At 54.0% G+C, this 25,883-nt stretch overlaps 2 protein-coding genes across 2 annotated transcripts in view; both read left to right on the top strand.

The window, feature by feature from the left end:
- Positions 1-14,788, top strand: part of LOC118847400 (formin-2-like) — a 33,961-nt gene extending 19,173 nt beyond the window's left edge. The window contains exons 2-3 of the mRNA XM_036755848.1: positions 12,501-12,572; positions 13,796-14,788. Coding sequence (XP_036611743.1) covers positions 12,501-12,572; positions 13,796-14,788 — 1,065 coding nt within the window. The remainder of the gene's footprint in view (positions 1-12,500; positions 12,573-13,795) is intronic.
- A 650-nt stretch (positions 14,789-15,438) lies between these two features.
- On the top strand, positions 15,439-25,780 carry MYBBP1A (MYB binding protein 1a). Its single transcript, XM_036755847.1, has 27 exons — positions 15,439-15,834; positions 15,923-16,018; positions 16,099-16,176; positions 16,341-16,415; positions 16,728-16,835; positions 17,045-17,235; positions 17,741-17,908; positions 18,098-18,215; positions 18,335-18,639; positions 18,741-18,851; positions 19,625-19,750; positions 20,375-20,587; positions 20,665-20,773; positions 21,165-21,243; positions 21,538-21,689; positions 21,781-21,867; positions 21,957-22,109; positions 22,221-22,391; positions 22,475-22,632; positions 22,851-22,985; positions 23,100-23,205; positions 23,480-23,605; positions 23,764-23,832; positions 24,351-24,464; positions 24,565-24,666; positions 24,976-25,100; positions 25,179-25,780. The coding sequence occupies exons 1-27, from the start codon at positions 15,439-15,441 to the stop codon at positions 25,708-25,710; spliced, it is 4,203 nt and encodes a 1,400-aa protein (XP_036611742.1). The 3' UTR covers positions 25,711-25,780.
- The last annotated feature ends 103 nt before the right edge of the window (positions 25,781-25,883 follow it).

Below are 25,883 nucleotides of genomic sequence, written 5' to 3'. Positions count from 1 at the left end.
CCGTAGGACAAGTTAGATTTCTAAACTTATCAGGGTATGGTATTCCTTTCTTGAACCAGATCAGATGACAGTAAAGCTCAAATACTGCTCTTGTCCCTCCCTTCTTTCCCTCTACTATAATATGTTTTTGCGCCACTTCATTTGGTGTAATTTACCCTTTTCTACTACCTCCTTACCTCTTCTCTCATAGCCCTCCCTTTATATCTCTTACTTATATTTTTTATCTTTACATCAGTTAATTTATACAGGTATTCACAATCTATGTATATCCCTTTCAATTGTCATAATAGCTGTACCATTCTCAAGACTGACATATATATGTATATATATAAAACATACATAATATGATATAATCCCACATAAAGATGCAAACAACCTGCCCTTATTGGTTAATAAGGTTTGTGGGGTTTTTCCCCCTGGTTACCCTTTTATGTCTCTATTGAGTTTTATATTTGGAGATCAAATTTTCCATTGAGTTCTGGCCTTTTCATCAGGAAGGTCTGGAATTCCCTTATTTCATTGAATGTCCATCTCCTTGCCTGAAAAATTATGCTTAGTTTTGCTGGGTAGTCGATCCTTGGTTGTAGTCCCAGCTCCTTTGCCCTTTGGAATATCATATTCCAATTTCTCCTGTCTTTTAATGTGGAAGCTGAGAGATCCTGCGTGATCCTGACTGTAGTTCCACGATATGTGAATTTCTTCTTTTTGGCTGCTTGCAGTATTTTCTCCTTGAGTTTATAGTTCTGAAATTTGGCTATAATATTTCTTGGTGTTTTCAGTTTGGGATCTCTTTCAGGGGGTGATTGGTGAATTCTTTCAATGACTATTTTGCCCTCTGGTTCTAGGACCTCTGGGCAGTTGTCTTTGATAATTTTTTCGAAAATACTGTCAAGGCTCCTTTTTTTCATCGTGGATTTCCGGTAGACCAATAACTCTTAAATTGTCTCTCCTGGATCTATTTTCCAGGTCAGTTGTTTTCCCAATCAGATATTTCATATTTTTTTCTATTTTTTCATTCTTAACGTTTTGCTTTACTACTTCTTGGTGCCTCATAGATTCATTAGCTTCCACTTGCTCAACTCTAATTTTCAATGAGTTAGTGTTTTCATTTTGCTTTTGAGTCTCCTTTTCCAATTGGTTGATTTTACCTCTCAGGGTGTCATTTTCTCTATTTAGATTCTGAATCTCTGTGGCCATTTTGCCAATCTTATTCTTTAGGGACTTTTCCATTTTTTCCATGTTTTCTTTTACCTCCCTAATTTGGTTTTTAAAATCCTCCTTTAGCTCTTCCAGCAATGCTTTTTGGGCTGGAGACCAGTTCGTTATTACCTTTTGAGGTATCCAATGTATCTACAGTGTCATTGCTGACCCCTTCCATATTGGTATTTTGATCCTGCCTGTCTCCATAAAAAGAATCTATTGTCCTTGGTTTTTTTGTGTTCTTCTTCATGTTTGTTGGTTTGCCTTTTCCTGGCTTTACAACAAATTTCTGCCTTTGGGGCTCAGGGCTCTCTGTCCCAGCTTTCTTATTCTGGGGGTTGTGAGTCTAGAATTATAGCCTTCAGTTTCCTGAGGTGTGGGGGAGGGGTCTGGCTCCCTGACTTCTCACTCCCTATGGGTGTTCTCCAGCACTGTTGCTGTTCAGCAATGGTCTCAGCTGTTTGTTGTTTGAGCTGATCTCTGGCACTCCCCCTGGGGGAGCAAGATTACGTCTGGGCTCCTGGTGTTGACCCCTGCTGACTCTGCCCCTCTGGGACTAATGAACTTCTAGTATGTGACCACTGAAGCCCCACTTATTTCTCCTCTGTTCCAGCTTTCTTTTTTTTTCCCAAGGAATTCTCTGGGTGAGGGGGGGAGGGATTAGAGCCGTTTACCTGGCCATTATGTCTCCCAGAAGCCGTGTTTCATTCCTTCGGGGTGCAAGCCTCAGGAGTAGGTATTTTCCTGGCCAGTGGTGTTGTGCTGCCTCTCCTCGCTTCCACAGACTGCCATCCTGTGTTGGGAGGCCTGTGCCAGTTTCCGGTGCCCAGCTTTCTCCCAGCCTGTCTCCCACGTGGATTTCCCGGCTGACCGCTTCCGCTTTGGTCTGGAGCAGCTCCACACTCCAAGCACTCTCCAAGCGTACAGATTTGTGCCTTCGGCCTTCCAGACTCTCCTGGCTCGGAAATTTGCCCCTCGCAGACTGCTCGCAGTTTCTGACTCTCTCAAATCTGCTCAAATTCACTTTTTTATAGGAATCTGGCAGACCTTGTGAGAGAGCTCCGGTAAGATGCTGCCTTCATGCGGCCATCTTGGCTCTGCCCTGAGACAGGCAATTATGAAAGATAAAATAGGTATCTTTGATTAGACACAACTGAAAATTTCTGCATGGACAATATTAAGGCATCTAGGATAAGAAGGGAAGGGGTCAAATGGGAAAATATATCTGATAAGAGTTTGGTAATAAATCTATATCAGAAACAATTTATCTACATACATACATACATACATACAAATGTACATACATAACATATATGTGTATATGAAACTAATAGCCATTCTCCAGTGGATAAGTTGTGAAAGGTGAAGAACAAACAGTTCTCAGAAGTATTCCCAACCACATGAAAGAATGCTCCAACTCAGTAACAGTAGAGAAAGGCAAATCAAAACAACCCTGAGGTTTCACCTCACATCCTAATAAAGATGACAAAAAAATGGCCCCTGTTAATGTCGTTGGGGAGTGTGGAGATAGACACACTACTACATCGTTGGTGGAGCTGTGAAGTAGAACATTTGCAATGATTCAAATAAAGTGATTAAAATGTCCATACCCTCTGAACCAGAGACTCCTTTACTGGGCTCAATTGTTGTCCTTTGTGCTCCAAGAGGACCAAAATGACATCACTATGTCACTATGTCAGGGTTAAGGTGCAGTGCATCTGACCATGGCTCATCAGACAACACGAGCTCAGAAGGCTGTACCACAGGTTGGGCACAAATTGTCCACATGAACATTTGGAGTGGAGATGGCTGTAACTTTGCATATCTTATGTTCCTTTTGAGCTATTGCAATTCTGTTTTGCTCATAGAACCCAGTGTCTTCTTTGATGTAGGCATGCCATACTGGGTGGTCCTGTGTCAGTGTCTCTTATGTCTCACAATTGATTCCAAAGTTCTTCAGAGAAACCTTGAGAGTGTGCTTCTATCACTTATTCCGACTGCCATGTAAGCATTTGCCTTGTGTGAGTTCTCTGTAAAACAGTCTTTTAGGCACCTGTACTTTTAGCATTTGACAATATGGCCAGCCCATCTGCAGTCTCTGTGGTAGAGTTTGAATGCTTGGCAGTTTAGCTCAAGAGAGGACCTTAGTGTCCGGTACTTTATCTTGCCAGGTTTTCTTTGGAATCTCCCTAAAACAATTCACATGGAAGCTATTCAGTTCCTGATGTGGTGCTGGTGGACTGCACAGGTTTCTCGGGCATACAAGATCAGCACAACAGGCTTGTAGACCTTCACTTTTATGGGCAATCTAATATCTTTTCTCTTCCATACTTTCCTTTGCATCCTCCCAAACACTGAGCTAGCTCTGGCAATGTGTGTATCAACATCATCATCTATATGACCATCCCTGGAAAGTATACTGCTAAGGTATCCACAGAATTCAGAATTTCTCCACTTGCTATAACCAATGGATGGTTGATGGAGAACCTCTGGTTTTTTGGTGTTAATTGTCAGGCCAAAATTAGCACAAGCAGGAGAGAATTGATCCAGCCTCAGAAACTGCATTGAGGGCACAATCATCTCTGCAAACAAAAAGTTGAACACCAACTATCCCCCTTGGCTTGTAGGCTTTTCAAGTTAAATAATTTACCATTAGTGTGGTGGCTGACCTTGATGCCATGTTTGTCCTCTTTGAAGGCATCCAATAACATTGCTGAAAAGATCATGCTAAAAATCATGAGAGCAAGCACACAGTCTCGCTTCACTCTTGGTGACTGGGAAAGCCCAAGAGCATCATCTATTATCCAGAAGCCAGGCAAACATGCTGTCGTGAAATTGACATGCAAAAGGGATGAACTCTGGGCAACCAAATTTTGACATAATTTTCCAAAAGCCATCATGACTGATGGTATCAAAGGCATTGGTCAGATGAACAAATGTTGTATACAGACCTCTATTCTATTCCTGGCATTTCTCCTGGAGTTCTTGGGCAGCAAACATCATGTTGGCTGTTCCTTGGCCCTTTCGGAAGTGACACTGGCTATCAGGTAGAGGACCATCTTCCAGGTGAAGGGTCAGCCAATTGAGGAGGACTCTGGCAATGACCAAGAGAGAGACACCCCTGTGATTGTTACAGGATAACCTATTTCCCTTTCCTTTATAGAGATGAACAATGGAGGCATTCTTGAACTCCTGGGAAATAAACTCCTCTTGCCATATAACCTGGATGACTTTGTTCATCTTTTGTATGAGCAGTAGACCCCCTGCCTTGTAAATCTCAGGTGGAATAGTTCAGCAGCAGGAGCTTTGCCACACAAGAAGAGCCTAATGACATACACAATCTCTTCTTCAGTTGAAAGTTCACCTAGAGAGGGATTGACTTCAACCTGAGGTAAATGGTCAGTGGCTTCAGTATTGGTTGGTGATGGCCTGTGGAAAACACCATGGAAGTGTTCAGCCAATCTCTCCAGGATCACATCTTTATCACTCATCAATATGGCTCCATCAGCACTGTGTAGTTGAGATGCACCATAGGTCTTTGGCCCATAAAAAACCTTTGGGGCATCTTTGCACTTTGGTTTATTACTATCAGCGTAAAACTGAATTCCATCTGCCTTCTTACTGAACCAAGAATCCTGCAGTTCTCTAAGCTTCACTTATACTTTACTTTTAATGAAGTTAAACACTGCCTTCTTAGAGATAGATGAACTATTCTGCTGGTAACCCCCATGGGGTTCTCATTTTTCATTTAGCAGCTTCTGAATTTCCCCATCATTTTCATTAAATCAATCTTGATGTTTGCAAGTGTTGTGACCCAGATGAGCAATGCAGTGCTGTACACAGAATCTCTGAAAGCTGCCCACTCTTTTTCTGCTCCAATGTTGCCAACTGGTTCAGCTTTCCCTCCAAGTTAGCAACAAACTGTTTACACTTGGAGAAGCACTGTAATCTGTTGACATTAAGTCTGGTTATTATCTGGTAGTTGTCTTGTCTTGGGCCCACTTTTTTTGCATGTGAATGTTTAGCTTGGAAAGGATAAGTCTATGATCAGTTCAGCACTCTGTGCCACACATTGCCTTCATCACTGTCTCTTCTCCTTACAATGACATAGTCTATTAAATGCAAATGTTAGCTGTAAGAGGTACACCCACAAGGTTTTATTGCATTTAGGTAATGTAGCCAGAATGGCCTTTGTTTTCTTTGAATGACTCAGCTTACCTCATTGAGCCTCTGGACACTGTGGCTTGCTCTTCCGGGGCAGGAGGCCCAAGGAGCATTCCAGGAAGCAGACAACTTCCTGTGTGAGGAGTCATGGGGCTGGCTGAGGGGAGGTGTTAACGGCTACGCTAGGGGGAGGGGCCAAGTCAAGAACCAATCGGCCCTGGTCGTTCAGGCGGTGCTTGATGATGTCAAAAACTCTATAAGAGGGGAGAGGACAGCTTGAAGATCCTCTCTTTTCCTTTTCCGGTTGGAGCCAGAGACAGTTACAACGACAGTTACAGCGACAGTTACAGCGACAGTTACGGCAGTTACGTCAGTTACAGCCACAGCCACAGACACAGCTGAAACAGGAGCTGCCAGTAGCAGAGCTGACCTACGGGAGGAAGCTGAACAAAGACTTCAGGCCATTACAGCGACAGTTACAGCGACAGTTGGAGCCAGAGGCAGTTACAGAGGCAGTTACGACAGTTACGTCAGTTACAGCCACAGCCACAGACACAGCTGAAGCAGGAGCTGCCAGTAGCAGAGCTGACCTACGGGAGAAAGCTGAACAAAGACTTCAGGCCAGTGGGTAATCTTATTACCATAGAGGGGGAAACATGATTTTGCTTTACGCAATCATGTTTCTCTGTAGCCTCCTGGTTACTCTTTCAAGGCGTACTTATTGGGCCTGGAAGCTTTTGATCAATATATCAAAATGGGGTTGCTGGTTCATGGGTTGGTTACTGTGGAGCCTAAATAAATGTTTTGATTCTTCTGCCTTCTACTTTGAGAATTTCTTATATCCGGCGGTTCCGAACCTTTCAGACATGTTTATGATCCTCTTTGAGATTATAAACTCTGCCCTCCTAATACATTTGGCGACGAGGATGGGATCGCTAGGTATAAGATCTCTATTTAGAAGCAGAACAATTCCAGAGGAAGAGATGAATATCCCAGGATGGGAGGATCCATTTTATTCCTCCCTAGCAAAAGAATTGGCTAAAAAAGCTGGACCCTGTGAAAACTGGGAACCAAGGCTACGGAGAGGAGATCCTAGGGATTTGGAAAAGTGTTTACGAGAAGTTGGGATTCAGTCAGGGGCATCACTATCTAGGCAAAGCTGGATAGTGTTATCAGCCTACCGGCTAGTATACGAAAGATTGAGATTAAGTGAAAGACATGGGGGCACTCCTACCCCACAGGAAGAAGGGGAATCTCAGATAGCAGGAGACCAAACTGACTCAAATGAGAACTTTTCTATTAATGTGGCTAAGAGCAACAGGAGACCAAAAAAGCCCAGAGTGCATTTCAACCCAGCCCAGAAAGAGCCTGACTGCCTGCTTCGTCCTAGCCATGGTGGCAGAGGAAGTGAGTGGGAGGAAAATGAGACAATGTTAGGGGCTGAGGCACAAAACACTACTGGGGTTCAGGATGTGCCTCACACAGAGAATAGGAGATGGTTAAATGATCAGACAAGGGCTCGACCCATACAAAGGAGGAAGACAGAAACCCGAGGTGAAGATTCAGTTACAAGGGAAATTCAGGAAGATTTCTCACCGCAAGAGGTCACAGATATTTTGAGTAGATTCAGCCAAAGAATAGGAGAACCATTGATATCTTGGATGGTAAGACTCAGTGATCAAGGGGCCAGTGGAATATCAGTAGATAGGACAGACTGCATGAGATTCATAGGTATCAGCCATGATCCTCTAGTTCAACAAGCTTTTAGGGAACATCATCAGCAAGGAGATGGTGATAGCAGGACTACTCTGTTGGCATTAGCCGCTGTGGGATGCAATAAGAGATATGCTACTGATTCTATGTGGCCCACTGAGCACAGACCCTGGTATTCACTTAGAGATTGTATCATGAGACTAAAGGAGGAGGTAATGAAGACTGCCATTATGATAGGAACCTCAGACAAATATTACAATGATCCAATGGAACTGCCTCATAGGAATTTAATAATTAGGACAGCTCCCCCTGCTTATAAACAACTAATTTTGAATTTATTACTTGGAGAAGTGGGGAGCCGTCTTACAACAGTGATAAATAAGATTTTACAGTTACATGACTTAGGTGACTGGGGAAGGGATAGATCTCCTCGAGAGAGAAGGGTGAATAACCAGCAAACTTGGCGCCAAAGGAGAGTAACAAGGAAAGAAATGTTTACTGCTTTATTGAGAGCAGGGGTAGGTTTTGAAATGATAGATGGAATTCCAACCAATGAATTATATAGAATGTACAGAGATAAAGGCCTTGATAACACGAGAAATAGGGAAATAAGAACTGCTCCTGCAAGCCCACAAGCCACTCAGACTGAAGGTGACCTTGTGTGATTAACGGATGAAAACTTGTACATTTGGGGAAAGGCTGGGAGGACAATCTTAGTCTCTATCTAGGGTGGGATCCTCTTGGCTTCCTCATTATGTTCCTTTTGAAAAGAAACATTTCCCACCTGAGTTTGGCTCTGATGTTGGATCTTTGCATAACTGAAATCTCAACCAAACTTGAGATGATTTTATTTGAAGAATTATAGTCCATACTTGTCTATTCTTTTTGTCCTTTGTTTTGGCTAACCTTGTTGCTAGTTTTGTTTCCTTCAGGCTTAAGCACCCTGCACTTTCCGGTGACTGCCTAAGCATGTAGCATTCTTGGAATTCCTGCCAGCTCGTTAAAGAAATGACCTCTGGAATGGGACTTTTTGGGGGCAGGGCCATCTCTACATCCAATTTCAGCATGAAGAAGCTATGGAAAATGAGACCTTCACCCCTCACCCCAAGATTTTGAGCCCCAATCGTTCAAGGGGGGTGGAAATGATGATAGTGTTCTGTTTACTTATTTTGTGTTATCCTTGCTGTGTTGTTTTATTGTTATGATATTATTGATCCTATGTAATGGATACAAGGATTTAGGGGTGGACATTTGAATTATTAATAATTATTTTGGGGATGATTGATTGAAGAGATTATCTTGCTGGGACCTAGGGGTGGATCACATTTGAATCGTAAACCAATATTTAGGAATGTCACCAAATGATATGTTTTGCTTTATAATGAATGATATGTTTTAGTTTCCTTTGTAATTGGATCACAATGTATGTTCTAGGATACATGGCTGATTAGATTATGTATCCTATAACAAGGGGTGGAGTGTAGCCAGAATGGCCTTTGTTTTCTTTGAATGACTCAGCTTACCTCATTGAGCCTCTGGACACTGTGGCTTGCTCTTCCGGGGCAGGAGGCCCAAGGAGCATTCCAGGAAGCAGACAACTTCCTGTGTGAGGAGTCATGGGGCTGGCTGAGGGGAGGTGTTAACGGCTACGCTAGGGGGAGGGGCCAAGTCAAGAACCAATCGGCCCTGGTCGTTCAGGCGGTGCTTGATGATGTCAAAAACTCTATAAGAGGGGAGAGGACAGCTTGAAGATCCTCTCTTTTCCTTTTCCGGTTGGAGCCAGAGACAGTTACAACGACAGTTACAGCGACAGTTACAGCGACAGTTACGGCAGTTACGTCAGTTACAGCCACAGCCACAGACACAGCTGAAACAGGAGCTGCCAGTAGCAGAGCTGACCTACGGGAGGAAGCTGAACAAAGACTTCAGGCCATTACAGCGACAGTTACAGCGACAGTTGGAGCCAGAGGCAGTTACAGAGGCAGTTACGACAGTTACGTCAGTTACAGCCACAGCCACAGACACAGCTGAAGCAGGAGCTGCCAGTAGCAGAGCTGACCTACGGGAGAAAGCTGAACAAAGACTTCAGGCCAGTGGGTAATCTTATTACCATAGAGGGGGAAACATGATTTTGCTTTACGCAATCATGTTTCTCTGTAGCCTCCTGGTTACTCTTTCAAGGCGTACTTATTGGGCCTGGAAGCTTTTGATCAATATATCAAAATGGGGTTGCTGGTTCATGGGTTGGTTACTGTGGAGCCTAAATAAATGTTTTGATTCTTCTGCCTTCTACTTTGAGAATTTCTTATATCCGGCGGTTCCGAACCTTTCAGACATGTTTATGATCCTCTTTGAGATTATAAACTCTGCCCTCCTAATACAGGTAAACAGAAGATAATGTTGGTGATGAGAATATCATAAGATGCACAAGTGTTTAGTAGTAAGTGACCATTGGTATTGCTGTTTCTGATTCCATTCCTCCTAAGGACTCCCTGCCATGTCTGGTAGTCTGAGCCTACTCCTGCATTAAAGTAATCCAGAATTATAAACTTGTCCTCTTTCAGCACATTGATGATGAGGGTCTCCAGGTCTTCATAAAAACTCTTCTTTGATCTCATCAGGGTTTGTCATGGTGGGAGCACAGGCACTGATGATGGTAGCATGACATTTTCCTGCAAGTGGTAATCACATTATCTTGAGCCTGTCATTCATTCCTTTTGGGAGGCATACAAGTTTGCTGATTAAATTAGTTTTGGTTGTAAAACCTACACCAGCTTCACAGCATTCTCCTTCACTGAGGTCACTCCAGAGAAAATATGTATCTAGCTCTGACTTCATTGAACTGGCCTTCATTTGCCAGCCTGAGTGAAAACTCAGGGCTGCTATTTAGATGGGATATCTGCTGAGTTCTCTTCCAACAAGAGCTGTTCATCTCTTCAGGTCTACTGGATTTCATGTTCTTCATAAGCATGCATACATTCCATGTAGTGAGTGGAAATCTTCACAAAAGTTTTTGTGCATTTTTTGGTGTTTTGACCATAGGGTGGGATTCCCACCTGCCTTAGTAAGCAGGCCAGGGTTGGGGCTTATACTCCAAGCAAGCAATCAATAAGAAAAAAGTGCCCATATATTCCAAAATGTTTATAGCAGCTCTTTTTGCAATAGCTAAGAATTGGAAACAAAGATGCCCACCAGTTCAGGAATGGCTAAACAAAGTGTGGTGTGTGAATGGAATGGAATATCACTGTGCTGTAAGAAATGAAGTATGTGATAAATACTGAGAAGCCTGGAAAGAGCTACATGAACTGAGGAGGAATGAAGTAAGCAGAGTCAAGAAAACAATATACACAGTAACTAAAACAAGGCAAGTGAAAAGAACAATGGCACGCCACAAAAGCCAAAGTCAATGTAACATGATTGTAAAGCTCAAGCAGCATTAGATGAAGAGTTGGGAGAAGACACTCCCAGCCCAACCCTCTGCAGAGGAGGAGGTACACAGCTGACACACATTGCCCATGCTTTGGGACTTTTTCAGTGCATCAATCAGTTGTACTGGTTTTTTTCCTTTCTAAAAATACTATTTGTTCCAAGGAATGGCTCACTGTGCACAGAGCATCAATGGCTCCATAGCTTGGACTCTTCCTGGAGCACTGTCATTCCAGAGGCCAGAACTCAATTGAGTAGTCATTCTGCTCCAGTCTCTCCTCATAGGGCCTAAGCTCTGGGGTTGGAAAGGACCACAGATACCATCTAGTCCAATGCTCCCAATTGACAGAAGAGAAATCAAAAGCCTGGAGAGGGGAAAGTTCTTGCTCAAGGTCACAGAAACATGACTCAATTTTTCAAACCCAGACTGAAAGGCAGGTGGAAATCCCTGAGCTCCCTCTCTGAGGAGAAAGCAAAGCCAGAATCCCCATTCCTGCCTCCACTCTCCCAAATGAATCAAGAAGTCCCAGAACCTCAGAGCTGAAAAGGGCCTCTGTGACCAGCCCATGTGTTTTAGAAGTGATGTTGGTCTGACTGATAGGTAAGACCAAAGAGCCATCCTCAGTGAGGTCACAGAGTCCAAAGATATATGAAACCATCCTTCCCCATTGTTATGAATGAAAAGACCTGAGAGACTGAGTTTCTTTGTAATTAATATCAATTTATTAGACTAGCTAATAATTAATACATTGATGGCCAGTGGTTTCTCTTGGCAACCAAAAAGATATGGAGAGCCTGAAAGCTTTAAATAATCCTTGAAAGGGAATTCCCTTGACAACTGAAAAATCAGTCCTGTTTGGTGGACATTTAATGAGGAGGTGGGCTAGAAGTCTTCAGCTCCTCCTGCTGAAATGTGGCTTGATCACGACCCTCAACCACCTCCAGCAATCTGGACAGGGAAATCCATCTCCTCCAGACCACTCTGGCAGGTTTTCTCCTTCATTCACTGGGCTACCCTAAACTCTAATGGAGGGATACAAGGAGAGGGGTACATTTCCTTTGAGATAAGAGCTCACCTACACTGGATTCTGTTTACACTCCAAACAGAAGTAAGGTCTAGTTGGATGGGGTCCCACCCAAGATTGAAGAGCATGTACCTTCATGGCTAGGACAATCTCATCAATCAAATATGTCCTTCAGAGATAGACTTTTTATAGGAAGTAGGCCTCAATGAAGAAACAGAGATGAAAAAGCCTGGATCCTCATTTGATAATTGTTTATTAATATGATAGAAAAATAATTTTTCACTATTCACATTCTTTTTTGGCCTCAGAAACCTCCTGATGCGGAACAAATACTGTCTCTGAGGACATTTCCCAACATTCTCAACATTAGAGCTCTATCCAGAAAGGCTACAGGTTGGACCCCTTGGATACTGGGGTTTAGGATTATGCATTCAGCTTCTGGGCTAGAACAGGATGCCGCACAGGCCCAGGCCTGCCTATACCCTGGCAAGGATCTCTGCAGTTAGGAGGCTGAGAAGTGGCCAGCCATCACGTTCTGAGCTTGCTTTTCCCCAAGCTGGAATCATCCACAGGTGTGGTGGTGGGCTATCAAAGTTTTTTTGTTTTGTTTTGTTTTGTTTTTTTGCTTCTTGTTTCCTGTCTCTGTCTCTCTTGATTTGGGGCTAGGAGCACCAAGACAGTGCAGACCGTAGGTAGAACACGGTATAGGAGCAAAGAGATCAAAGCAGGGAGGGCCAGAGCTCCTTAGGAGAAGAGTTCTCAGGGAGGGCAATAGAAGGAGTTTGGGGTTCCAAATCAGGAGAGCTGGACTCTAGCCAACGGGCTTACTCCCTCTGTGAGCCTGTGCACTGTGCTGACCTTCTCTGGGACTCCGTTTTATAAACCTGTGCAATGACGGGAATGTTTCCTGCTTCCTCCGCCTTGCTGTAGTTCCAAAGCTCTATCAGATGGAAGAATGCCTTTTTCTAGCAGGGGGCCCAGGATTCCAATGGGGAGCCGGCTGTCGGCACCACGGACAGCGCCGCAGCCTCTCAGGGAGCCTCGGTAGGAGTCGGCCTCTCCCAGGGTGATCCATCACCTGTCAGCATCACCACCACCATTCGCTGCCAAGACACTTACTAAGGGCTGCCTGTGCAAAGGCGGACGATCTGGGCAGAGGGGACCAGGAGGATTTTAGGGGACCAGGAGGATTTTTTTTTACAAGAATAGAAAGGGAAATTTATTCCAATAACTACAAAATATATAAATATCTGGGGATCAACTTCCCAAAGCACAGAAAAGACACATAGATTAAATTACAAAGCACTCCTTTAAAGAAATAAAGGACAACCCAAGTAGCTGGAGGAATATTCAGTGCTCATAGTTATACCATGCCAACGTAATAAAAATGACAATACTACCAAAATTATTGTACACTTTTTAAAATTTATTTTTAGTTTACCACACACGGTTCTACATAATTCTGAGTTCCAGATTTTCTCCCCTCCCTCCCCCCTCCCTCCCCAAGACGGCATGGAATCTCATGTAACTACCACGTATAACTTCGCATTGAATTAATTTATACACTAGTCAAGTTGTGGAGAAGAATTATGACCAATGGAATGAATCATGAGAAAGAAGAAACAGAACCAAAAAAAAAAAAACCCAAAAACAAAAGAGAAGAAAAAAGGCGAGCATGTAGTGTGTCTCAATATGCATTCAAACTTCACAGTTCTTTCCCTGGATGAAGATAGCATTCTCCATCGTGAGTCCCCTGGAGTTGTTCTTGCACCTTAGGTTGCTGAGAAGAGCGCAGTATGTCAGGGTTGGTCCTCACAGAGTCCATATATCTGTGGTTGTGTACAATGTTCTCCGACCAGGAGGATTTTAATGACCACCGGCTGAGCTTTTCTGTTAAGACCTAGGACGGTGTGCAACTCCCTCTCCCTCTCAAAGGCCTGTCTTTCCTCTTCCAAAGGAGGGCTGAGGGGAGGTGAGCTTCCAGCCTCCCCTTCGGAATGCCCATAAGGCAGAGGCTATGCCAAGAGGGGTCGCAAGAAAGTGATGAACAGAGGAGAGAGGCCCTTTGCAAGGCTCAGGATCAAGAACTGTCCAGTCATTCGTGACCAGCCTGACCACGAGCCTCCTCAGCAGCATCCCTGCAAGGGCCTTCCGGCCTCGCAGTCTGATGCCCTGGGGCGTCGGAGCTTGGGGCCGCCTTCTCAAAGGATCCTTCATGAGGAGTGTATGAGCTCGCCTCTGCTGCTCGAGACTGCTTTTGGGTGAAGTCGCCCGCACCGCCGCCCGCCTCCCTGCCCACCCCGCCGCCCGTTTCCCTGCCCGCCTCCCTGCCCACCTCGCCGCCCGTCTCCGTGCCCGCCTCGCCGCCCGCCTCGCCTCGCGTCTCCCTGCCCACCCCGCCGCCCGTCTCCCTGCCCGCCTCGCCGCCCGCCTCCCTGCCCACCCCGCCGCCCGTCTCCCTGCCCACCTCGCCGCCCGCCTCCCTGCCCACCCCGCCGCCCGTCTCCGTGCCCGCCTCGCCGCCCGCCTCGCCTCGCGTCTCCCTGCCCGTCTCCCTGCCCACCCCGCTGCCCGTCTCCCTGCCCGCCTCGCCGCCCGCCTCCCTGCCCGCCCCGCCGCCCGCCTCCCTGCCCGCCCCGCCGCCCGCCTCCCTGCCCACCCCGCCGCCCGCCTCCCTGCCCACCCCGCCGCCCTCCTCCCTGCCCGTCTCCCTGCCCACCCCGCCGCCCGCCTCCCTGCCCGTCTCCCTGCCCACCCCGCCGCCCGTCTCCCTGCCCGCCTCCCTGCCCACCCCGCCGCCCGTCTCCCTGCCCGCCTCCCTGCCCACCCCGCCGCCCGTCTCCCTGCCCACCTCGCCGCCCACCTCCCTGCCCGTCTCCCTGCCCGCCTCGCCGCCCGTCTCCCTGACCACCCCGCCGCCCGTCTCCCTGCCCGCCTCGCCGCCCGCCTCCCTGCCCGTCTCCCTGCCCGCCTCGCCGCCCGTCTCCCTGACCACCCCGCCGCCCGTCTCCCTGCCCACCTCGCCGCCCGCCTCCCTGCCCGTCTCCCTGCCCGCCTCGCCGCCCGTCTCCCTGACCACCCCGCCGCCCGTCTCCCTGCCCGCCTCGCCGCCCGCCTCCCTGCCCGTCTCCCTGCCCGCCTCGCCGCCCGTCTCCCTGACCGCCCCGCCGCCCGTCTCCCTGCCCGCCCCGCCGCCCGTCTCCCCGCCCGCCTCCCTGCCCGTCTCCCTGCCCACCCTACGTGCTGGCACGCGGTGCTGACGGGGTCTGGCTCTGAACCTGGGCAATACACCGAACTCTCGGATTGCCTCGGTTTCCTCAACTGTAAATGGGGAAATAATAGCCCCCTCCTTCCCCAGGCTGTCGGGAGGATCCCCAAGGGAGCGTCCAAAGGAGCGCTGCTATCACGATTATGGTCACGGCCGGCAGCGCGCACTCCCTCCGCTGGCGCAGACTCCGACTAGAGCGCGCAGGCACGCCCCCCCCCCCCCATAGGGTGGACTTGGGGAGGAGAAGGGGCTCGCCGCGGTGGGCGCCGACGCGTGGCTGCAGAGCTGCAGGGATCTTCCCCCTGACCGCCCCCTCCCGAGGGCCCCGCTGGTCGCGGGGTGGCACGACAGCAGAACAGCGAGGAGGCGGAGAAGAGAGGAGGGGCCGCAGCTCGCTCCCGACCCCGCCCACCCCCGGCGCACCTGCGCAGAGCGCTCCTCGGGCAGCCCCGGCTCCGCCCGCTCTGGCTCCTCTCGCTCCGGCCCCGCCCCGCCCCGCCCCGCCCCGGCCCGCAGCGCGCAGTCGCAGTTGGGCCCCGCCCTTCCGCCCGAGCGGGCAGGCTCAATGGCGCCGTGACCCGGAAGCGGTGTGGCGTAGCCGGGCCGGGGAAGCACGTGGGTCGTTTGGGATCGCGGCGCAGCATGGCGGTTACTCGGAGCTTGCGGAGCACGCGGAGATCGCGGGCGGCGGCGGCTGAGGCCGAGGCCGAGCCGGAGCCCGGCGAGGCGGCGGAGGCGACGACGGAAGCGGCGGAGGCGACGACGGAAGCGGCGGAGGAGGCGACGGAGGGGACGGGGGAGGGGACGGCGGAGGGGACGGGGGAGGGGACGGCGGAGGGGACGGCGGCGGGGACGGAGGAGCGGGCCCCCTCCTCGGCCTCGGCCTCGGCCTCGGTCTCGGCCTCGGCGGCGCCGGCGCCTCTGCTGCAGCAGAGCCGGGACTTCCTGGACCTGTTCTGGGGCATCGCCAAGCCGGCCCAGGACGAGCGGCTGGCGGCCACGGCGGCGCTGGTGGAGCGGCTGCGGGAGCGGCCTCAGGTGCGGGAGCCCCCAGGTGCGGGCCGGGGCAGCGCGGGCCGTGCGGGGGAGCCCCGGCCTCACTCTCCCTCCCTTCCTCTGTCCGCAGGAGGCCGAGCTCCAGTACGCCCTGAAGCGGCTCATCGAGGGCCTGGGGGCCACTCGGGAGGCGGCGAGACCGGGCTTCAGCCTGGCCCTGAGCCAGGTGAGGAGGGGGCCCTGCCGGGTGCCCGGGGCGGGGGCAGCGCGCCCACCTGCCTGCACTAACGCCGGGCGCTCTCCTAGGTGCTGCAGGCCTTGGAGGACGTCCCTTTGCTCGGGGTGTTGGAGCAGATACGGGAGAAGCACGACCTGCAGCGGAAGGTGAGGGCGGGCCGGGCCCCGGCGTCCCTGCCCTGGGCTGCAGCCTGCTCCCTGCAGGGGGTGGGTGCTGAGGCTCCAGAGGCCGGGGACTAGCCCACTGAGTCGCAGCAGAGCCAGGGTTGGCGCGATGTCGTGCGACACCGTGTCCTGAATGTCTTTTGCAGAAGTTCTTGCGGAACGCCGCCTTCGGGAACTTCTTTGGGGTCTTGGCCTTGTTCCAGTCGGGCCGCCTGGTGAAGGTAAGCCTGGCCTGCTGGGCTCCAGACCCTGGGCATTTTTCTGTCCTTGCCTATGGTGGCCCTGCTCCTGCATTGGGCCACATGCTTCCTACAAAGTCTGCTGAGAAGCCACACAGGGTTCGGGGCGCCCCCCCCCCCAATCTCTCTCTGCGTCTCTGTCCCCCTCTGCTTCCTCCCTGTCTCTCTCTCTCTCCCCCCCGCCCCCTCCCTCTCCTTTTCCCTCTCTCTCCCCCCCCCCCGATTTCCTCTCTCTCTTTCTCTCTGTCTTTCTCCTCCTCCTTCACCACACCTCTGTGCTGTTTCCCTGCCCAGGACCACAAGGCGTTGGTGGAAGCTGTCCGGCTCCTGCAGAGCCTGGCCCAACACCGAAACCACCTTCAGGACCTCCCTCACCGCACACTGGTAGACATCCTCTCAGAGGTAGGGCTGGGGATGCATCGTGGGGTGCTCTCACGAGCCAGGACCACAGTAGCTGAGGTCCAAGCTGGAAGGGGCCATTGCTTTCGGGGAAGAAGCTGAGGCCCCAGAGGGGGGAATTGTAGGGGGCCAGCCTGGGCCTCTGGAGAAGACAGGGGAGACGCATTAGGAGGGTGGGTGAGGAGGAGCCTCGCTTCTTCTCCCCTCCACAGGTCCCAGAGCCTGTGTTTGAGGAGGCCCTGTTCAGCATCCTCCAGGCCGACTTCACCTCGGCCTTCAGCAGCCCTGAGCAGCTTCAGCTCCTCCTGGTGGGGCTCCAGAGGTTCCCAGGTGTCTTGCAGCCCAGAAAGCTGAAGAAGCTTCTAGGCTCGGCTTCCGTGGTCACCAAGGAGACCGTCCCCAGGTTTGGCTGGATGTGGGGGGAGCGTTGGCTGGCCTGGCCTGGGACTGGGAAGGAGGGTCACGCTATGCGCCTCGGGACAGCTCACTTAGGTCCAGCGCAGAGGGCCGGTGAGGTGCGTGGGGCCACAGCAGCCTGTGAGGAGAGACAGGGCCAAGAGGAGATGGCCAAGCCCTGAGCATTCTTCCAAGTCTGCTGGTCTCGGGTTGCCAGGGACAGCTCCTGGCCTCAGTGTTCCAGACTGGAAGGGACACGGGAAGCCCAAGAGGTAGAGTGAGTGGCCCAACTGGTGTGTGAGGCTCTGAGCTGCCCCGGTTGGGCTTATCGGGCGCCCGGCATCGTGGGCGAAAGCCCAGCAGTTTTTGACCACATGAGCTTCGGCGGCTGTTTCTCCCCTTCTTGGGCCCTCCCTCCAGATCTGTCAGTGAATGGCTCGGACTAGAGCCAGGATTCCTGACTTGGGGAGGAGAACTTGTTCACTCTCATGTTTGTTCACAAACTCCTCTAGGTTGGTAGAAGTTTTGAGCACTGCAGCGAAGTCTGTGAAGAAGGAGAAGGTGCTACCCCCCGTGGGCCTGGATCTCATCCGTGTCGCTCTCCAGGAGGGTGCCTTTGACCTCTTCTGGAAGGACGTGGTGGAGGCCGGGCTCCTCGAGGAGCCTTCCGGGCCCAGCAGGTACTCTGCAGGCAGGCTTCCTTCTCCCCTTTGTGTCCCTAGCCCACTGAGCCAGAGCGTCAGGGGCTACGTTTGGCCAGGCCAGGCCCCTCTAACATCTGCTTATCCCATTGTGGGGTGCGGGGGGAGTCCCAAAAGTCATCAGACTGAGGAGGAGGAGCAGGCTTTGACACCCACGTCCCTCTGTAGTTACGCAGCCTTCCGCCTGTTGGGCAGTGCTCTCCCCCTGCTGTCCCTGGAGCAGCTCCACATGGTCCTCCATGGAGAAGTGATGCGTCGCTATGGCAACCACGTGCTCTCCGCCCAGGTAAAGCTGATTTGTACTTTGAAGGGTTGGGTGCAGTGGAGGGTACAGAGCCAGGCCTTGTGCCTGGCCTGTGATGCCGGGGCCTGGGAGGGGAAGCACAGCGGGCCCTCTCCTTCCAGCTGCCTTCAAGGTTCAAATTCGCGCCGGAGATGGAGAAGTACGTGAGCACCTTCATGGAGGGCTGCGAAGACCCTGAGAAGCAGCTGGCGGTGCTGGTGGCCTTCTCCTCCCTCACCAACCAGGGCTACCCAGTGGTGCCCAGTCTGTGGCCGGTGGTGAAGCACCTGCAGCCCGAGGTGCTGAACCGCTACAGCAGCTGGCTGCAGGACATGTTTCTGCGGCCCGACCTCAGCAGCTGCCTCGAGTTCAGCACCAGCCGGCAAAAGAAACATGCAGCAGAGGACGAAAGCAGGCGCGTGGAAACGTGAGTGCTGGGGGGCCCCGCGAGAGGAGTAGAGGGAAGCACTGAGGGGGGAAGCCTGGGAGGCAGGGCTGCTGGCACCAATTTGGCCATCCTCCTCCCAGGACCGAGAAGTTTGTGTTTCGCCTGCGGAAATGGCTCATTCAGAGACTGACCAGCATCGTGGAGAATCCCCACGTGACGAAGGATGAGGCCTTTGTCCTGGGCATTGCCAGGTGGGAGAGCTGGGGGCTCCGTGTGACTTCTGGGACCCAGCCCTGGCTTGGGAGGGGGTGTGGAGCCTTCAGTGCAGATTCTAGCCCAGCCACATAGCATCTGTGGGACCTTGGGTGGCCTTCATTCCTCTGAGCCTCCTGTTTCTCATCCCTCAGGTGGGGTTGATTCCACTAGACGACCCTCAAGGCCCTGTTCAAAGTCCATGATCCCGTCATCTTTCCCCTCGTCTGAGATAAAGACAGGGATGATCAGGGAACTCCCAAGCGAGCATAGTCTTTCCACCAAGGCAGGGTGGCAGCTCATCTGTGATTTGCCCAGGTTTCTGTGGCGAGGTTGGGTCAGTCAGGACTCGACCCCAGGTTTTCCTGGTTTGGAAACTTAGCCTTTGCTTGGCCAGGGATGATAATGCTAGCTGTTAGTGACCTAGCCAATTGTCCACCAGTGTAGCCTGTGCATGTGGTAGCTAGGGGAGGGTACCCAAAAGCTCCCTGTGTAGCCTGCTTGGAGTTCCAGGGGTGAGGGCTGGTGTGGGCAGAGGCAGACTTCTGCAGCCATGTGCAGAGCCGCTCCGTTCCTCTTTGGGTCAGTGGTGTGGGCGGGTAGCGAGGCAGTCTAAGAATGATCCTGGAGTGAGGAAGCAGTGGGAGCCGGCCCAGGCCATCTGGCCCAGCCCCACCGTCCGCCAGGAAGGAGAGAGGTGGGCGTGGAGCGCCTGTGCCCTGGGTTTGTGTCCTCCTGACACTCCCAGTCACTTTTTCCCCATCCCCACCAGGTTCTGCTTTTTTCATTCATTTTTTGAAACAAAGAAACCTTCCAAGGACATTCCCGAGTCACAGCAGCAAGTGTCTGTGCCGCTGGACAGCAAGAGCAGAGATGCCTCTGGGAACGCCTTCTTCAGGTGGGTCCTCCCTCCAGGTGGTGAGGCTGCCAGGGCTGGGGATGGCAGCAGTGGGCGGGGGCAATCACTTAACCAGTCTGAATGAGGGGGGGTAGGTGAGGGGACAGCTTTATGTGCTCCCACTGAGCCTCGCTCCCACCCTGCACAGAGGGGCCGTTTCCTCGGTCCTGGCTCCCCCCTTCCACTGTGGAACAGCCCCGTCCCTGTGGTTCCCTCTGCTGACAGAGGAGGGGCCCCATGCCGCTCTTCTCCTTCCCTAAGGCCTGTCTCTGACCAGGAAATGGCCGATTCCCCAGCCCTGCCCTTGGGGCCCCTTCCTAGCCTAGCATCCCCCACCCATGGCCCTGCCTTGGCCCTCCTTCATCGCTCTGTGTACCTGGCTCCAGTCGGCACCTAATAAATGCTGGCATAGTGGAGGCTGGTGACAAAAAGGGGAGAGCAGTGACTCCCATATTGGGGATGAAGAAACAGTCCATGGTAAAATGCTAGGCCTGAGGTCACGAGACTAATAAGCAGCAGAGGCTGTGCCCCCTGTGTGTGGTTCTAGGTGCTGTCTGCCCCGGGGGTGGGGGGTGCTGGGAGGATTCTGGGCTGTGTGGCATGACAGCTGTCCCGCTTCATCAGCTTGCTGCAGACCCTGAACTCCCTGCCCTTGCTGAGAGATGCCCCCAAGACACCTCCAAGCCTGCCTAGAGGGAAGGCCAGCCACGGCGTGATGGCGGATGGCCAGCTCTGGACCCAGCATCTGGTGCAGTATGCGGACTTTCTGCTGTCCCACAGTAAGAATGTCCGGCCCGTGAAGCCCTTCAGCACAGAGGAGAAGGCTGCCTGGGACCGGTGAGCTGAGCAGCTGGGCTGGGGGTGGGCTGCTCTCTGCAGGGCCCCGCTGACCCTTCCCCTCCCCTCCTCTCCAGGATGTTGCAGTCTGCGGATCGCCTGCGGCAGCGGGTCAAGGACAGCCGTGGGGCCGAGATCACAGCCTTCCTGCAGCTCCTGCTCCTTGTGGGCATCCATCTTTTCAAGGTGCGTCCCCCCCCCCCAGGGGGCAGCTTTCCCCAGGGCTGCTCCTGGTCCTGCTGCCCACAGGAGTCTCTGGGAGGCAGGGCTGGTGTTGGCTCTATTTCATAGATGAAGAAAGCGAGGCTGAGAGGTCAGGCCGTGGGGTACACCTCCCCATTCCAGGGGCAGGAATGGGTCGGGGTATCTGGGGATGTCGGCCAGAGTCCCAGAGACAATTCTCATTTCTGACTTTTGACTCACCTCTGCTCCTCTGGACCTCCGCTTCTCCTGTGCGAGCTGGGGTTTGGGGTCCTAGGCCCCACCCCCTCCTGGGGGGCGGGTAGGAAACAGCCTTGGGAGCCCCAGACCCTGGCCACTTCGGGGGTCCCAGCTCCCCTTCCCTGCTTCCTTCCAGGCTCCTGGTGAGTGCGTTGACCTGTTGAGTGACCTACAGAACTGCATCGAGAAGGCCTTGGACAAGAAGGCAGCAGCCGGTGAGCTCAGACACCAGGCACTGGGGTGGGCTGTCCCAGGGGAGGCCCCCCCCCCCATGTCCCCAGGGCAGCAGGATCAGCTGAGGCCCCTCCAGAGTCTGGGGGTCCTGGCTGCTTCAGTTGATGGACCCTCAGGCCTATGTGTGGCTGGCCCATCGGGAGGAGGCCACACAGAGAAATCGGGGACTGGGCAGGGCTGGGGGTGCTTGCTGGCTGGGGAGGCTCACTGGCTGCACCGCTCAGAGTTCTCCCCAGGCCTTCCCTGATACGCCTGGCCCATGGCTTTCTTGGTAGGTGCCCAGGATCCCCAGTGGGTTGAGGTGATGGTGGAGATCCTGCTGTCACTGCTGTCCCAGCCTAGCCGCCTCATGCGCCAGGTGTCCCGCAGTGTGTTCGCCCACGTCTGTCCACACCTGAACCGGCGGGCCCTGCAGCTGATCCTGGACGTGAGTGGGGTCTGGGGCCTGGGACCCGACTTGGGGGAGGGGCCGCGGTGCCCTGCCTGGGAAGTCACCTCTCTCCCCACTCGGTCTGCAGGTGCTGGACCCCGAACAGGAGGAGGATGGGGCGGTGGTGGTCACAGAGGAGCCTGGCCAGAGGAAGAGGCCAGCTGCGGCTGGGGAGGTAGGAACTGTGGAGCTGAGTCTGGGGGCTGGAGATGAGTGTGCCGGGGGCTGGGGTGAGCTCCTGACCAAGCCCTGCCTGTGTCTCAGGATGAGAGCGAGGAGGACTCAGCCAGCGATGAGGACAGCTCGGACAACAGCGAGGGGAGTGAGGACCGAGATTCAGACGAGGCTAGCGATGGGGAAGTGGACAGTGGCTTCCGGCAGCGGCTGATGACTGTGCTCCAGGCGGGAAAGGCACTGGTGAGTTGGGGCAGGGGAAAGCTGGGGCCAGCCTCAGGTGGGGGGAGTTCACCCAGTAAACTGGTGTAGGCAGGACTCCCTAGCAGCAGCTCCCTCCCCTCCATCCCCCAGGAAGCCGATGGCGAGAGCAGCGAGGAGGAGCTGGACGATGATGCCATGATGGCCCTGGACGCGCGCCTCGCCAGCCTCTTTGCGGAACAGAAGCTGCGCACACAGGCCAAGAAGCAGGAGAAGGACAAGATGCAGAAGGAGAAGAACCTTCGCTGTGACTTCAAGATCAAGGTGCGGCCAGGGGGCAGGGGGGGTGGCAGCAGGCAGGGATGGGGGGGACCAGGGGGCAGCCTCCCACTGCTCTGGCCTTGCAGGTTCTGGACCTGGTGGAGGGGTTCCTGATCAAGCAGCCTGAGAACCCTCTGGTTCTGGAGCTGGTAGAGCCCCTGCTGGCTGTCATCGAGCGTAGTATGAGCCGCAACTCTGCCAAACAGGAGCAGGACTTCCTGCGCAAGACCGCAGACATCTTCACGTGAGTGCCCTCCCGCACCTGGGCCTTAGGCACCCAAGGCCTGCTCTGCGGCCCCAGTGGTGGAGGTGGGGAGCACCCTGTGGGGTGGGGGGTGGTCTTAGCGCATCTGGAGGCAGTACTCGGGGATCGGGCCCCTGCTATGAGCCTTCCTGGAGCTCTAGGCTGCGTGATGGGGAGCTCCCTGGCAATGACTCCCCAACGTTCCCCTGTCCCGGCAGGAATCAGTTGTGCCGGGCCAAGCAGTACTGCCACAGCGTGGCCGGCCAGGCCGAGGACTTCCATGCCATGCTGGAGCGGCTGGTGCAGCGGGCCAGCCACCAGGCCGACTCCACCATCGCTCTCTACCACTTCAGGTGAGGGGCCTCAAGGGGCTTGGGCAGAGCAGGGCTGAATCCAAGCTCTCCAAGACCAGTCTGGAGTTGGGGGCCTGAGCCTGCTCTCCCCCCGCCACCTCCTTGTGTCCTCAGTGCCTCCCTCTACCTGCTCCGGGTCCTGAAGGGGAACGCCGCTGAGGTGCCAGCTGCCCTGTCCCCAAAGAAGCAGCGGAAAATCAGTGCGCCCCCACAAGTGGAGGTGAGTCTCTCTCCCATCCCCTGGGAAGGCTGAGCCAGGGGGAGGGGGAAGAGGAGGCTTGCACAGGCCTCACTGCCAGGAGGTGGTATTTAAGGCCTCTAGCTTAGTCCCTGGGGGGCAGCTGGAGCCCAGAGAGACACATCAGATCCCTCAGTTGTCTGTGAGAGTCTGGGGTGTCTGGGGCCCTAGTGAGTCAGGAAGGGCCAAGGGATTTGCAGCCATTACCCTTCCATCTGGCTCGCCCACTCCAGTGGCCCCTTCTGTGCCCCTGCAGGGCTCCAGCTGCCTGGACCTGGCCCGGGTGACGCGGCTATACACTGAGGCACTGACCAGCTTCCTGTCCAAGCGAAACAGCCCTCTCACAGCCGCCATGTTTGTGGACCTTTTCAGCCGCCACCCGGTAAACGCGGCCCCCCCCCCCCCCCCCCCGCTCATCAGCCCTGGGGACATAGGGTCTCAGGTGGCACTTCTTGGGAGTACAGTGGCAGGGGGGACGGCAGGCAGGAGTCCGGGCCACCCCGGCATGGTGTGGTCAGTGATCATCGGCTCTCTCCCCAGATGATCTGTCGGCAGCTGCTGCCCGTCATCCTCCCGTTCATCACCACCGGAGCCCGGCCTTACCACCAGGCAAGATTCAGGACTGGCCTGGGGCAGGCTGGCGGGGTCCTGCCTTGGCTGGCTGGCCCTTGGGGCTTTGCATGCCTGCTCCTCAGAGCTGTCCAGTCAAGATTGGCCCCACTTTCCTGTCAGTCACCGTCTGTTTACAGCAGTCGGACAGGGTCGCTGACCAGCAGTGAGGGGCCTGTGGCCAGGGCTGGCCGGGGGCACGAGAAGGGGCGTGTGGCTGCCCGCAGTGTCAGCCTTACAGGGCAGGGGCTGGCCTGGGGTCCAGCAGATGCTCATCCCCATTCGTAGATCTCAGAAGGTCCAAAGGGCCTTAGACCCATAGCCATCCCCACCCACCCACCGCAAGGCCTGGGCCCACAAACCCAGGGGTCATCAGTATGCCTGCATTTCTGACACAAATTGGCCTCATTTCTGGACTCTGCCTGGGCTTGGGAGGGAAGGTGGGAAGGGAGCAGCCATCCCAAGCATGCGTAGCTGATGACCACTAGGGACACAGGCTTTTCTTCATGACCTTTCAGGCCCAGGCTTGCTTGATGCTCCTGAAGGCCCTGCAGATGCGGGAGCTGAGACAGGCCCTGGAGGGCCCAGCCTGGCAGGAGCTGATTGGGGACAGCATCAGGCAGACCACTGAGGTATGTGAGCCATGCGGTGCTACCCCTGCCCCCAGGAAGCTCAAAGACTCCCTCCCCATAGCGCCCTAGGCAGTCGCTGCATGGCTCTCTCTCTCTCCAGAGTCTGAGAATGGTGGGCATGGCCGTGACCAAAAGGACCCGCCTCAAAATGTTCAAGGCCCTGGAACTCCTCATCTTCCTTGTCAAAACTGTGAAGGAGGAGGTGAAGGGGGCCTTTTCAGGGTGGGAGAGGGGCTTCCCCTTGAGATGTTCCTCCCTCTCAGTCTGACTCCTGGCTGGGTGCCCCCCCCCCCCCCGTGCCCTGGGAGGCCCCTCTGTCTGCCCTGGGGGTCGTCCTCTGTCTGCCCTGAGTGCCTTCCTGTCCAGGGCTGCCCTCCCCTGTGCCTGGTTTCTCCTGTTTGCCCTGGGTACCCTCTTGTTCAGTGTTCTCGTTAGACCCTGGGTGCCCTCCTCTGCCAGCCCTGGGGGGTCCCTCCGCCCGCAGTCATAGGGCTCTCCCTTGTCTCCACAGAAGCTGCCCACAAGCCTGGAGGCTCCCCTGGCTGTGCTCCAGACCCTGCGGCAGAGCAAGCACCTGGGTACCACGGGCCGCCTCTCCGACCTCACCTGGCAGGCCCTGAAGCTGCTGGGTGTCCAGTACGTAGCTGGTGGCTGGGGGAGTGGCCGGGGCAGGGGCTCCCTGCAGGGCCCTGACCCGGGTGTGCTCACTTACAGGCGCCCCAAGGAGGACAAGGTCAGGGTCTCTCAGAACACAGCCGAGGCCCCCGAGGATCTGGGGAGACGGAAGCGGAAGAAGGGCTTCCTCCCCGAGACCAAAAAGCGCAAGAGGCGCCAGGAGGGCAGCGAGGAGACCCCCGCCACCACAGCTGCTGCCACAGAGGGTACGGGGAAGAGGAAGAGAAAGAGGAGAAGGAAATCAAAGCAGCATCAGACACTGCCTGGGCTGAACGGTACTGTGGAGGGCCCACAGTCACCCTCGAAGACCCCTGCACCAGACCCTAGCCAGACCGAGGTCCCAAGGCCCCAGGCCCTGGTGAACGGGGCCTCCAGGAGCGCAGCGGCAGGCTCTGAGGGGCCCAGAAAGAAACTCCGGGCCAGCAAAAGAAAGACAGGGCTGGACGCCACATCCCCAGCTACCCCCATGGTGAAAAAGGCCAGACTGCCCCCCACAGGGGAAAACAGCAGCCCCAAGGCCAGGCTGCGGAAAAAAGTGCAGCCACTGGGGCCCGAGGGCAGCCCCAAGTGAGCAGGGGGCAGCGCATACCAGAGACTATTTTTGTACCCCAGTCCAATAAAGCCAGCCTCTTCCTGCCCCAGGGCTTAGTCAAGCTTTGTGACAGCCTGGGCACAGCAGGGCTGCTTCTCCTCCCCCAACAGGAGCCCCTTGGCCAGCCCCATGGCTGTTGGAAGGGGCTCGGG

Source organism: Trichosurus vulpecula, chromosome 4, assembly GCF_011100635.1.
Source record: "Trichosurus vulpecula isolate mTriVul1 chromosome 4, mTriVul1.pri, whole genome shotgun sequence".
Lineage (NCBI taxonomy): Eukaryota > Metazoa > Chordata > Mammalia > Diprotodontia > Phalangeridae > Trichosurus > Trichosurus vulpecula.
Note: the sequence above shows the minus strand (reverse complement) of the source record. Positions and strands in the feature narration are given on the sequence as shown.

Excerpts from the sequence above, each read along its gene's own strand:
- MYBBP1A (XM_036755847.1), top strand. The coding sequence starts at position 15,439 with ATGGCGGTTACTCGGAGCTTGCGGAGCACGCGGAGATCGCGGGCGGCG. Across the intron at positions 20,588-20,664 it reads GAGAAGGCTGCCTGGGACCG|GATGTTGCAGTCTGCGGATC; the intron begins GTGAGCTGAGCA and ends CCTCCTCTCCAG. Across the intron at positions 23,606-23,763 it reads ACCTTTTCAGCCGCCACCCG|ATGATCTGTCGGCAGCTGCT; the intron begins GTAAACGCGGCC and ends CTCTCTCCCCAG.